The following is a 14,418-nucleotide window of genomic DNA, read 5'->3' on the forward strand; positions in this document are numbered from 1 at the left end:
GTGCAGAGGGACAGCATGTCTGGCAAGGAACAGCACTTGTCTATAAGGATAGAGGCTGCCTGGAGGGACAGGATGTGTCTGGAGGGACACATGGATTTTGGGGACAGCACGTGCTGGAGTGAGGGCACACAGCAGGAGGAGAGACAGCAGGTGCCTGTGGGACAGCAGGTACTGGGGGCACAGCAGCCCCCAGACACGCAGTGTCACGCCGCAATTCCAGGTGGCCCAGTGGCAATAAGGAAGATTTCAGCCCAGCCCAGGCATATGGAGGACAGGAATTTATTGCCAGATTAAATAAAAGATGAGGAGGTGACATCCACTGACGCTGCCTCCGTCACTCTGAGCTGACCCCACTCCAGCTGCAGGACACAGGGACTTGGCCACCAGCTCCTGCTTGTCCCTGTCACTCCCCTCAGCCCCTTCTGTAGGGGTGGTTTTGCTTGCAGGAGGCAATGGAGTGAGGTGCCACCATGAGCTCCCGGGGCTCTGACCCGGACAGAGAGGCAGGCCTGGTTCCCACCCGCTCTGAGATTCTGGAGAAATGTGGCACACCAGGAATGGGGTCCCTGTTTCCATGCTGGTACCTGATCCCATCAGATTCTCAAAAGCAGGCGTGAATGATAACATCACTTAAGAAAGAGATGTTTCAAGCCCTGCCCCTGGGGACACTCTGAGCCCCCAGGGATGTTCTGAGAGCTGATCCTGGGACAACCTGAGCCCCAACCCCAGGATGCTCTGAGCCTCCCTTCCACACCCCTCTTTCAGCTTCTCACTGGTGTTCCCAGGATTGTCCTCCCCACTCAGGACAGCCCTCCATGGGCACCCCCTGGCATCTGGGTGCTTGCTGCCACTATCTCACCTGGCACCTGCCTACTCCAATTCTCCCTCATTATCTCTTTTGTTAATGAAGCAATCACTCCCCAAATTAACCTGGATTAAAGTAGGAGCGCTCACTTGCTCCCTTGCTAGTTCTCCTCCAATTAATTTGTTCCTTGCTTTTATTTCCAAATTAATTCTTCAGGCTCTTTGGCTGGGAAACAACAGTTGTGTCCAGGGTCTCAGGAAGGGATCAGGAATAATTATCCTGGTGGGAATGGGCAGAGGGGAAGAAGAGATGGGGCTTATCCTAGGACAGGAACATGGATCTCGGGTGAGCAGTATCCCCCAGACCACCCAAGAGCATCCCACCAAAGGAGGGCTGTGGGATGGGGGATCCACAGCTGGATCATTTCCATTCTACTTCAGGAATATGTCTCAGGGGCAAAATCCTCATGGAACCCACTGTGGCATGTCTGGGGAAAGGGGCACCCTGTGGGCAGGCTGAAGTGGTGGGGCAAGCTCTGCAAGGGTTAATGCCGGGCACAGCACAGGGTGTTGGAGCTAAAAATACTGTGTGTCTTTCTCGGGATTTGCTCCAATGACTCATTCCTTTCCGTAATTTATTGCTCGTTACATAATCACTTTCATTTTCAGCTGGAGAAAAATGGAATTATTTTTTCCCTCTTTTCTTCTGTTTTTTAAATGAAAAGGGCATTTAGCACATGAGCGCCATTTTCCCAGTTCTTCCTGGCGTCTTTCCGGCAAAGGGCTGCGATGCTGCCACTGATTCCAGCCTCCATCCAAAGACTCCTGAGAGCCTGGGGAGCACTGGGGGGCTGCTAAAGGGGGGGTAGGAGGCGGGAAGCCTCTGGGTGCTGGGGTCTCTGGATGCTGGGAGGGCAGAGCACCCTGGGGAGGATGGGATGGGACGCGACGGACGGGATGGGATGGGATGGGGGGGCCAGATCTGCAGTGCCCACTGCCTGGCTGGGGTGAGCTGGGACACAGTTCCAGCTGTGTCCCAGCAAGCCCAGTGCCATGTTCCAGCAATCCTCATGTCTGTCAGCACAGCCATCCCCATGGAACCAGGGCAGGGGACTCCAGGGGGGAGCGGGGGGCTCAGGCCCTTGCTAGGATGATCTTCCAGCAGGAAGGTGAGAAGCCCACTCTCTGCCAGCCCCCCTGCCACTGCTGCAGGGGGGGCAGGAAGCCTTGTGTTTGGAGTTGCAGCCTTGGAATTAACTGTGCCAAATGTTTTATTTGTGTAGAAACGCAATTATGTTAATTAAAGCATATCTGTAATTACAGCACTTAGTGGCCCATAAGTGCACAAGTGACTCTGGTGACTTTGGAGGAGCTGGAAGCCTGGAGGATGGCTTGGCCCTGGCGCCAGAGAGCTCTGGCAGGGCAAGCCTCAGTGTCCCCAGGAGGTGACAGTGGTGACCCCAGTTCCTGCTCACTCTGCAGGGGATGGCGGGCAGGGAGCTGGAATGCTCAGTACCCACAGCCCCATCCCGGCCACACCACAGTCCTGCTGCTCTGGGAGCGAAGGCAAAAGACAGGATTTGCCTTCAGCACCCCAGGGATGAGGGAACAGGAGGAAAATGGGTCCCTGAGGTGGGGAAGTCCTGGCTCTGCAGGTGTCTTGGGCTTGAGAGTGTATCTGGGAGGGGAAAAGAAATAGGGAGCAGAGGAAGATGACAGCTGGAGCAGTGGCCAATCAACCCACAGAATGGCTGGGATCACATCCTACAGTCTCCAGGTAAAGGGAAGAAGGGAGATGGCATCGTCCCCACCTCAATAAAGCCCTTGTGGGCAGCATATGATGGGGAGACAAGGACCCCAGTGGGGGAACAGGCTGGGGCAGAGTGGGGACACAGGGAAGCCTGGAGCAAGGGAAGCAGCAGTGGTGGGATGTGCTGGTTTGGCATGGATAGAGAGCTCTGGGGTCCCCACACACCCAGACACCTCCCTCACAGAGCAGCCATTCTCCAAGACCAGCACCTGCCAACGCAGCTTCCATCGTCCCCAGCCTCCAGCAGTGACAGAAAATTGCCTGTTTCCTGCAATCACCCAGTCCAGAGCCAAAAGATTTCACTGGAGCCAAAGGATTTCACCTGCACATCCACAGGACAGATCCCAGTGTAGGCGGGCATCGTTAAGCATCACCCTGACATCTGCAGGCAGGACGAGCAGGAATTGCTGCTGAGCTTCCATGTTTAATGTGGAGCCATCAGCTCTGGGTAATCCCAGACCTGCAGAGCAATGGGCAGGTACTGCAGGATGCTGGGCAGTTCCAGGGCAGCTGGCAGGAGCGTGGCGGGAAGGGGACTGATGGCACCAAAGCTTTGCCGGGTGGGATTTATTTGCTGAGCAAACTCATGGAGGCTGTTGATCCGGCTGCAGGAGGCTGAGCCCTGTTTGCTTGGCAAACACACTGTTCCAGGTGCTCCTGGCCCTGGAGCATCAGGTCCTGTACAGGCAGCTGCCTCATGGCCAGGCTGCCAGGAGCCACAGGAATGCAGCTGGCCCTGCTGATGGGGCTGGAAAGCCTGGCAGCCATGCAAGGCTGCAAATCCCCATCCCCACTGCGCGGCAGCCCTGCAAATTCCCATTGTATGGCATCCCTGTAAATCCCATTCCTGTTGCACAGCATCCCTGCAAATTCCTGGGGCTGCCAGGAGCCACAGGAATGCAGCTGGCCCTGCTGCTGGGGCTGGGAAGCCTGGCAGCCATACAAGGTTGCAAATACCTGTACCCATTGCATGGCCATGAAAATCCTACCCCATTGCATGGCATCCCTGCAAATCCCCATTCTCATTTCACAGCACCCCATGATGCCAGCACCTATCCCACTGGAAACAGGAGGGAGTTCCCCACCCAGGTGGGTCACTAGGAAGGCCAAGTGACAAAAGCAGCAGTGCCACCACCACAGGGACCTCCCAGAGAGACCACCAGTATCCTGAGGGAGCCAAACGAGGCAGGAGCACAGCAAGGCAAGAGAGACAGCATGAATCCCTGGGGAATTGTCCTTGGATAAACACAGAGCTGCAGCAGCTACCAACTCCTCTTTCAATTACTCAGTTTAACTAGAGGGGGGAAAAAAGGCCACTGGTGGTGTGGTTCAGCATGTGTTCATCATCTTCCCTTTGCTAGTTTTCCCCTTTTCTTCCTTTTTTTCTCTTAAAAATAGTAGGAATAGAACAGTACCCAGGATCCTGCCTCTGCTCTCCATGCCCCATCCCTCCCTGGAACTGCAGCCCCTGGAGCAGGGATCTCTCTCAGGCACCAACACCACAGATTTCTCACTGGATCCTCCATCTGTGAATACAGCACAAGCAGGAGCCTCTCCCAAAAGATCCAAATATTCCTATGAGAGCCGGGAGTGGGGACCATCTGCAGAGGGACAGGAGAGGACACAACTCAAAGCCACTCGTGCCTTGGAGGCTCCTCAGGGTGAGAACAGTTCCGTCTGACACTTCCTAACCCCTTTCCTGGAGCTAAGCCGAGTTTTTCATTTCCAAAGCCTCGGCTTTCCCTGAGAGGAGGGGAGGGGGCAGCTGGGGATGGGGAGGGGCAGTGGGGGCACAGCCACAGGGCTGATTTGGGCACTGGGGGAGACATGGAGCCGGCAGAGACACAGCTCAGCCCCAGAATGGGCACAGAAATCCCACATGGGATCATGGAAACACAGAATTGTTGAGGTTGGAAAAGCTCACTGAGACCATCGAGTCCAACCATTCCCCCCAGCACTGCCAAGGCCTCCAGTAACCAGTGTCTCCAAGTGCCACGTTCACATGGCTGTTAAATCCCTCCAGGGATGAGGAATGCCCCGAGCAGCCTATGCTGGACCTTTCCAGGAAAGGAATTTTCCTTAAAATCCAACCCAAACCTCCCCTGGTTTATCTTCCCAGGATGGTCCCTGGCACAGCCAAGGTCCCACTGGTGCTGGGACCAGTGCCGGAGCGGGTCAGGCTTTTAATCCTGGATCGTACTTTTCATTAATTGATGGCCTTCCTGTGGCTGAACTGCTGGCTCCAGCTTCTCTGCCACACAGTGCCTGGACAGAGCACTGGTGGGAGGGTTGGCAGCCAGGTGCCACCTGGCAAGTATGCCCAGCCTTGTCCCCTTCCCTGTGTCAGGGTCCCCATGCCAGGGCTGGTTCAGGAGCCAGGACCCAACTGAACTGCCCAGGTAAGGATGGAAATGGGGTTCCCGGGGTATCTCCATGGTCCCTCCTGGGGGCACCGTCGCTCTGCTGTGCCTGCAGCTGTGGAGGTTGCAGGAGGGAGGTGACTGGGGGACACAACTGGGGTCCCCCTGCCTGCGCTCTGGCTCTCCACATGCTCAGCTGCACATGGAGCTTGCTCCCAGTGTGCTCCCAGCTCCACACACTCCCTGCCTGACTCTGCACTTCTCTCCACCCCACGGACCTGCTGTCCCTGTCCCTGTCCCTGCCTGCACAGTGGGGGGGAAGCAAGGGGGTCTCCAGCAGCACCAAACCCCCACCTTCACACAGCTCCTCTGTCCTCCCCAAAACAGCCCACCCACACACCCCAGGAACGAGCTTCCATGCCATTCCTGGGAGCAGTGGACCCCCTCTCCATCCCTGCATTCCCACAGGAGCAGCACAGTGGGACAGCCCGCTTCATCTCCTTGAAGAAGACGTGATGGCTGGACACAGGGGGCCCCAAGGACATGTCCCTGGCACTGCCCTGACACAGATCCCTGGGTTCCCAAACCATGTGGCATTACTGGCACCAGTGGCCCCTCCACCAAGTCTTCAGCACCACACGGCACGGCACACATGAATCCCACCCCACGCATTTCCAGCAGTGTTTCATCCATCTGGTAGGTGCAGAAGCAGAGATGGATGCCTGGCAGGGACCCACAGCCATTCCCAGGAGCATCATTGCCCTGGAGACAGTCAGACCCAAGAGCAGCCCCCCTCAACCTTCTCCTGAGCCTTGAAGGGTGCACTGAGCCCAGCTCCCTCCTCCTTTTCCTATGGCATCCTCTGGAGCGAGTGCTCACCCAGCTCTGCTGCTGCTTCCACCTGCATCCCAAGTCTGGCCAAAGGACACCAGCACCCACAAGGCACCTTAGTGCTCTTGGGCTGATTTGGGGGGCATGCTTGCACCTCAGCAGCTGCACTGGTGTTCCCTTTGGAGAAGCATTCCCCTCATGAAACTCACTGCTAATACCTCGTGACTCCCTTGGCATGGGTTCCTCGGGGTGGGGAAGAAGAAGCACCCACGGTGGGACAGGCAGTGCCAATCTCAGAGGCACCCTGCAATTAGCACAAAGCAGCACTTGGCATGGGGAGCCTCTGGGGACACTGAGCACTGAAGGAGGCATCTTTTATTCCATGGGCATAATTAATTAACAGAGGTCACAATGCACCCTCCTGAGGAACCCTGAGGATGTCCTGCAGCCAAGGGCAGCCACAGGAAGTGGTGGGGAGAGTAGCTGGTGCCTGCCTGCAGCCCAGGCTTGAGTAGCCTGAAGCCTCTTCCAGAAAAGGGGGTGTGCCCAGGTGCCCATCACCCTGGCACAAGGTACCAACACCCTTGGGCTCACGGACACTTCTCATGCCCCAACACCTGCTTGGTCCCCACTCAGCATCATCCCTCCTCGCCTGAGCTTCAGCATAACACCTGAGTTTTGGGGCTTTCATCCAGCAGTGCTGCTGAGTCAGCATCTATTCCACTCTCCAGTGAGGCCAGGAGAGGTGGGAGACAAAACCAAACCACAGGGCAGGTCCCAGCCAAGCTCTGGGGAAAAACCATGGATGGGGAGGCCACAAGGCTGTGCTGATGGGGAGGATGGGGCGTGCTGTGCCAAGGGAGCATAGGGGGCCCACATGCCTTTCCTGGGAGACTCAACACTAAGTCTAGTCCAGCTGTAACTCTAGCCCTGAGTCGAGGCCCAGCCATAGCTCTGACCTTAAACTTAGACCCAGCCTATCCCTAAACCCAGAGCCCTAATTATAAACCTAACCCTAAACTTAGCCTTACCCTAGCTCTAACCCTAAAGGTAACACTAACCTCCACCACAGCTCTAACCCTAGCCCAGAATCTAATCCTAACCTAATGCTAACCCTAAACCCTAAGCAAGGAAAAACACAGCAGCACCCACAGATTTGTGCCATTCCAGCTGTACTCCAGGCAAGTGTCTGCTCGAGGGCAGGGCTGTGGAGCCATCCTGGCTGCTGGAGCAGGGACATGGGGCAGCTCCAGAGTGAGAATAAACCTCAAACCACCACGAAGCCACACAGACATCCTGGAGCAGAAGGATGGAGCATCACCACGGAGCAGCGACATCCTCACCAGGCTGATCGATGCCACCGCTTGGCAGGGCTCCACACCTCAGAGCCAGCCTGGGGCCCGTCACCCCAGCCAGGGCTCGCCTTCCAGGCTGCAGCTCCCTCTGTTCTCAAATTCCAGCAGCCCTGCCTGTTAGTTGCCCTCTCAGGCAGAAGCATTAGGGCTCTGCTGCAATGGGGTGAAATTTGGGGTGTCCTTCAACAAGAAGGGGTTTGCATGGAGGCTTCAGTTGGAGCATCAGCATCCTCACCTCATAGCAAGCAGACACTGTACCTCGGGGGACACAGACAGGTCCCTCTCCAGACCCCACTGCACAGCCAAGCAGGGCACAGCCACATTTGGCCAGAAACAGCTCAGGGGAAGAGAACAGGGAGAAAACCCTCCACCAGTCTCTGCCTTTCAAATGCTCCTTATAAATAGCTCCTCAGTGTCTTCTGAGTCACCCAGCTGAAACGTGCAAGTTAGTAACAGCCTGGGAAGGGGCTGGGAAGAGACTGGGAGCCAGGGGAGGCTTCTGGCTAAGTCAGCACTTTGTGCCAGGTCTGCACCTTCAGCTACTGGCTGCTTTTCTTTTCCCTCCTCAGGTGCTTTGGAATTCCAGTATATATGGAGAGCAGAGGGCTTTGGGGATGCCAAAACACGTGGTGAGGCTGTCCTCAATGGCCACAATGCTCAGGCTGAGCCCTAACCCCCTCCCCAGCCACAGCCAAAAAATCAGGGTTTAATATTTCCAGTGGGAAATGCACTCCACCCCACCTCCAAATCCCCCTCCGTGTTCTACTTCATTTATCATAGAAAACAAACTGACAAAGACCAGAAGGCTTGAACCCACCCAAGATGCTCCAAGTGATTCCTCCCCTCTGTCTCCATACACTGGTGCTGCAGGCAGGCACAGGATTTGGATTCAGGAGCAAGATTAGGGACTGGGAGCAGGATCTGGGGACAGGAGCAGGACCAAGGGCTGCTGCTGCCAAATAACCAGCCTCGGGGACATTCCCGAGCTGACATTCAGCAAGTCTCACAGACTGCTGTACTGGTCCATCCCCCCAGGGTGCTATGTGGGTAACAAGGTTTGGGGACAGCTTCCTGCAAGGCATTCACAAACACCTTCCTAAACCTTCCTACATGGCCAGATTGGGCAGGGAACAACCTGGTCTAGTGGAAGGTGACCCTACTCATGGCAGAGGGATTGGAACTGAATGGACTTTAAGGTTCTTTCCAACCCAAACAGTTCAATCCATCCCACAATCCAGGCTACAACTCCCCCAAATGTCAAATCTTGGGATAATCACCCAGGTGATCCGAGCTCCAGGCTGCCCACTGCCCACTCAGCAGCCTCTCCATCGCCTGATCCCACTGTTGCTGCTGGGTGGATGGAGCAGAAGCAGATAAAGCATCTCCCAGCACTCTCCATCCCCCTCGCCCCCCCTCCAGACAGGTCTATCCATTAAGCAGGATAGGAGAAAGCTGGACAGGCAGAAAGTCCCAGGCAGCTCTGGGCCCTGCCAGCATCTCTGGCCACAGCCCAGCACAGTTCCCGCTGAGCTATGTGGGAGCTGGGAATGAGACAAAAGCAAAAGCAGGGACCAGGGTCAGAGGGAAGCAGGAGGAGGGATTCCCAGAAAGGGCTGCTGCATCCACCATTGTCTCAGGGAACCCTGCATTCAGCCCCAGATGGATGATCAGCCTCCTGGAGCAGCACAGCTCATGGGGAACGTGCAGGGCTCTGCTGGGGCTGATGGCCAGGGCACACCTGGTGAGACCCCTCACTAACAGAGCCAGAATCCAGCCTGATTCCCAACATTTCCAAACCACTTGCTGTTCTGAAGCTGAGGATGCTCATAGGGATGTCCCAGGGGGATGGAGGGAAAGCTCCTGGCTCACCCTGGGGATCTGCTGTAGAGAGGTCTTGGGGAGCTCTTGGCTGTTGTCCCACCAACCCAGAGAACCTCTCCAGCCATGGAGAGCTGCAGGATGCAGGGATTTCACAGCCAGGAATTTCCCCTCCATTCTCTCTACCAGGCACGTCCAAGCACCAAGGCTGGATGCCCAGGCAGCTGGGTGATGCTGAAGAGCTGAAGAGCCACAGATTCAGGGACGAGAAGATCCTGAGGCTCTGGAAAACCTGGATAACACCCCTTGAGAACCCCAGCATTGAGGGACCAAGTTGCCCTCAGCCCACTAAACCCTCTTTCCTGGGAAGAAAGTGTCTGGGGAGGAGCAAAGCTGCCCCAGGCACGCTGATGGGGTGATGGTGTCGGTATTTTCCATGGTACTTTACACATACAGCCCAGACACCAGCAGTAGCCACGAAGCAGAGGGGCTGAAGGGGTGGGGTCTCCAGGGGGCTTGACAGCCTGTCTTCACCTTGGCACATACTCCAAGGGCTCCAAAAGGTGGCTGAGCCCAGCCTGTTCCCCCTGTATCCCAGACAGCATTGCTCTCTGGGTTCTGTGGAGTTAATGCCACTGGAGCCACAGAACTGTGGAATGGCTTGGGGTGGAAAGGACCTTTAAAGTTCACCTAGTCACACGGCCATGGATGCCCTCGGGCTCTGCTCTGAGAGACATGCAGGAGGAATGTGAGGACGCACAAGGTAGAGGGACTGAAGTTTCCCTCCCCAGGACACATGGGCAGTGGCAGGCAGGGACATCAGCAGTATCATGAATGTCACCTCATCACATCAGCCCCTCCAGCTGCTCCTCTGGGTACCCTCCAGGCTGGGACTCCACAGGAAGCAGCTCCCAGTTTGGTACATCAGGGAGGTAAAATGGGGGTAGAGCTTTACACATCACCCTTGCAATGAGCCTTGATGGGGACACATCCTCTGAGTCCTGGCATTGACCTGAAATAGGCAGCACAAACTAACACTGTCCTGCAAAGATGCATGAGATTCATCTTTGTCCCCTCGCAGCACACCAGATTGGTCCCTCTGCTGCTGCCCACGGGCTCCTGGCCATGCCTCAGGCAGGATGGAGCCTCATCCCAGCTGTGGCTGCAGCCATGGTCCTTCCTCCGTCACGTGCCTGGCACTGACCCTGTCACCGACCCAGCACCGAGCACGGTGACACTTGCCCAGTTCACACGTTTGTGCGGCTGCTCCTGCCATGCATCTGCCAGACAAGCAGCGGGGAGGGCTGGACAAGGGGCGGGCAGCCCTGTCCATGCCCCGAAGGAAGCCCTGACCTCTCCCAGCCTCCGCTGAGCCGGGTCCTTCCCGCAGGGATGCTCAAAGCAGCGTCTCCTCCTTCGTGTTTTCCGTCCACAGATCTCGGTGGCTGCTCCCCCAGCCCCGGCTGCTGTCAGATGCTGTGACAGGAGCAGCTCCGGGCACTCTGACATCCCACCCACCGCTAACCGGGTCAGCGGCCGCCCACCCGGGAACGCGCTTCCCGCCGGGGGGAAGAGGAGGAAATGGGTTAAACGTGACCTGGATAATGCAAAATGGCACTTGACTGGCTGCACCTGCATCTCCCTGCAAGAAATGCACGGTACACGTGGGAGAGCTGGACCACCGCTGGATCCCGGCTGGAGCAGGGAGCAGGCAGCATCCCTTGCAGCGCTGGACTCACCACGGCCACCCCTCCAGCCAGCACTGCAGGGCCAAGGGCATCATCCTCTGACAGCTTCCGAGAAGCTTTTCCACCTCTATATACCCCTCGGGGTATACAGGAGCAGCGACAAATATCTGTGAAGGACATGTGGTTATACTCCGGGTAAAAAGGGGAAGCAGCTGAGCTCACCATTGTCACCTCTTCTGCCCCGGACAGCTTGAGGGGCACAGCCAACCCGGCTGCACCAAGTTTTTATATCATATACCTTTTTTAAGTCTTTAAACAGCAGCAGAGGCATTCAAGCTGAAGGGAACATGGGAATTGCATGGCATTTCAAGACCTTTGTGTGTTTTGCTTAAGGAAAAGGACACGTGCACATGTTCAGGCAGCACCAGGGAAGGATCTCTGCAGGGAACAAAGCACACACAGCACCAGGGAGTGAGCCGGCAGAGCTGGGGGAAGGATGCTGCCCACAGAGACAGACCCAGCACCCATGGCAGCGTAGGAGGATTGGCAGCTCTGGGGGCCTTGACAAGGTGGGTCCAAACCCCACACCCCAGAGAGGCTGGAGGGGCAAAGTTCTCATCCGAAGGTCACCTCAAGAAGGTGCACAAATCTGTGATGCCAGAGGGAAATGTGTTGGGCTGGGGCAGGACTGGGGGGCAACTTCCCTGTGCCCCAATACTCCTGTCATCACCTAAAGCACCTGCTCCAGGAGACCTGGGGCTGCTCCTGGGCACATCCCAGTGCAGCAAGAAGGCCCCTGGGAGCAATGGGGTCAGTGCATCCTGTGTGGGCTGCTGAGCCTGGCAGTTCATCCAGAGCCTGAGCATGTGGAGCTGGCACTGTCAGACAAAGGAATCCTAGCGCTGAGCAGCCTCCCTCCTCATTGCTCTACACCTGTATCCCTTTCCCATGGTTCAGGTCACCCTCTGGCAATGTGGGGTCTGATCCCAGTGGGGCAGGGAGCGAAGTGATTGGGAGAGATCTGCTGGTACATGGCAGGCAGAGCACCCACGTCCTGTGACTCGCCCGTGCACAGCCTGTCCCCGGCAGCTGTGGAGCCTCGTGAGCGCTGCACATGCGTGCGCAGAGCTGGGGGGCTCCACCAGCCCCAGCTGAGCCTGTGGGCGATGGGAATTGAGGCACCACAAGCTTTCCGTTAGCCAGCTCAGCCCCTCTTCCCACACGGGCTCCTCAGAGCATCACCCTTCCCTGCTTCCATGGAGCACTGTCATTCCTCAGCAAGGTCACCCCATGCTCTCATGCCAAACCCCTCGTGTCTCTCCTGCAGAACGAGACCACCATGACCCCTGGAGCCCCATGCCCACCTCACTACATGCAGACAGGCACTAAGGCACCAGGACCCCCAGACCTGTTGTGTGCATGGGTGGGTGTGCAAGGTGTGGCTTCTCTTGCCCTGCATAAAGCCATGGAAACCACAATTCAGAGGCCTGACCTGCATTTCACAGAGTCACCCAGGACCCCACTGCAACCCACCCTTGGGCCAGGAGCCTTCTACTCCTGCAGGAAACAATCATGGGGTGAGTGTGGCAGGGAAATCAAGAGATTTTGTTCACACCAGCCCTCTGGCACAGACACCAGACCTGCCCCAGACTAACATAGGTGGCAAATGGGGAAGGGAGTGGGAGAAAGGGGGGGTCACAGACTCTTGTCATTCCCTGTCACCCCCTCCCTGCCAGCTGTCATGCAGGAGGAACTTTTTCCTGCCTCCCTGATGTCTCCTTCCCTTCTTTGCTAAGCATCACTCCCAGAGCATCCCTCCCTCCTGGCGTGGTCCCCCCATCTCCGGTGCCGGCGGGAGGGGACTCACAGGTCAGACGCGGCTGCCTGGTACGGCTGGCTCCGGCAGAGGATGGAGTGTCCGCAGCCCTGGCCCATGGCTCCGCATGCTTCGGCAGCCCTGCCAACCCCGCCGCCGCCGCGCCCGACACTCGGTGCTGGCTGTGAGCGGAGGCTCCCGCCGCGCTCCGCTCGCTGCTGTCGCCGAGCCCGATGCAGCACGCCGAGGCGTGCGGGAGGGGAGGGCGGAGGGGGCGCCGCTGATTGACGGCGCTGCTGCGGCTCCGCGGGGCTGGGCGGGGGCCGAGCCGCTCCCGGAGGGGCCGAAGGGGCCGCACCTGCCGCCCGCCACCGCCCTCCGTGCGCCGCGCCCCGGCCTCGCCCGAGCGCCGCTCCGCGCCGGGGGCGCCGCGCCTTTGTCTGGGGAGCCGCACCGGCCCTGCCCTCCCTGCGCCGCACCCGTCCCTCCAGGCGCCTCTGGCCCGGACCGCAAGCCCCGTCTGTGCGGCTACCTGGGGATGTGGGCAGCACGCAGCGATAGCGGCAGCCCTGGTCCCACAGGTCCCTGTCCCAGGGGCACTGAGCAGCACTAGGCAGCACCTGACTGGCAGGTTGCTTTCCCAAAGGCACTGAGTGGCATTGAGCAATATATTTCCTCTTCTGGAAGAGGAAATTGCCTCAAGTTGTGCCAGAGTAGATTTAGATTGGATATTAGGGACAATTTCTTCCACAATATGGTTGTCAAGGCACTGCAGTCACCATCCCTGGGGGCATTTAAAAGCCATGGAGATGTGGCACTTGAGGACAAGGGTTAAGTGGTGGGCTTGGCAGTGCTGGGGTAATGGTTGAACCTGATGGTCTCAGAGGGCTTTTCCAAATCACAGTTCTGTGATTCTGTAATATTGGACACCACCGGCCCACAGGCAGGTCCCTGTTCAAGAGTGGGTTCCTGCCCACAAGGAGGTCCCAACCACAGGAGTGACCCCACAGCTTGAGCCTGCAGATCTCCTGCCCTGAGGTCTCCATGGGCTGGAGACTGACAGATAAATCCCTGCTTGTTCTTGCTGGGAAGCATCCAGGATGACATCACTGGGTGAACATCTCTAGGTGGACATTGCTGGGTGGACATCACTGGGACTGGATACTGCTGGGTGGACTTCACTGGGTGGGCATCTCTGGGTGGACAGCACAGGCAGCCCTTCCACCCCTTGGGGAGTAGGAGGAATGTGCCTGACAATGGGGGTGCTTGCTGCAGTGGCCTGTCCCCTCCCTATGATGTCCCCTGTCTAGTGGAGTTGCTATAGGGCGTGGATTTCCCTGGTCCAACCTGCTGCTGAGAGGCAGATCAAGCCAGGGCTTCATCCATCCATCTCACAGGAGTGAGGCCCCAGTGATGGCCAGTGAGAAACACCAAGAAACTTTCTCCTGGTGCATCTGATGGGGTCACCTTATCCTGACCTCCTGGCTGGCAGGACAGGGTCCTGGCGGAGTCCAACACAGTGTCTCCTATGCGTCTCCCTTGTTTCTCTTTGCTGGAGCTGCTGGTGATCCTGCACTGGGCCCTGACATGGGCTGCATGTCTCTATTTACTGCCAGGAAGGTGAAGTGCTGTCAGCATTCCGAGGGCAGTGTTCCAGCTCTGTGCCTTCATACCGGTATTTGTGGTGTGAATATGAAACAAGCCTTGCTTTGCCTTCTGCTGATAATCCTCAGCCACAGGATTGAATTCTGTGAGCTCTGAATAGCCAGGCTTTGTCCTCGAGTGCACATTGTGCAGGATACCAATTCCAGCGCTAATGGAGATGTATTTGCTGATACAAAGCAATTTGCTCTGGGGATACGTTCCCTACAAATGGGCTCTACATCACGCTCAGAGCTGTGAGCTCCCATGCTGTGCATCCAAGGAGATCCTTCCT

General features: G+C 57.2%; 1 protein-coding gene across 1 annotated transcript in view; it reads right to left on the reverse strand.

The window, feature by feature from the left end:
• Window positions 1-12,759, reverse strand: part of PDE2A (phosphodiesterase 2A) — a 40,329-nt gene extending 27,570 nt beyond the window's left edge. The window contains exon 1 of the mRNA XM_071565092.1: window positions 12,534-12,759. Within this exon, the coding sequence (XP_071421193.1) occupies window positions 12,534-12,601 (68 nt within the window). The 5' untranslated portion in view covers window positions 12,602-12,759. The remainder of the gene's footprint in view (window positions 1-12,533) is intronic.
• Between the last annotated feature and the right edge of the window lie 1,659 nt (window positions 12,760-14,418).

This window comes from Pithys albifrons, chromosome 1 (genome assembly GCF_047495875.1).
Source record: "Pithys albifrons albifrons isolate INPA30051 chromosome 1, PitAlb_v1, whole genome shotgun sequence".
Taxonomy (NCBI): Eukaryota; Metazoa; Chordata; class Aves; order Passeriformes; family Thamnophilidae; genus Pithys; species Pithys albifrons.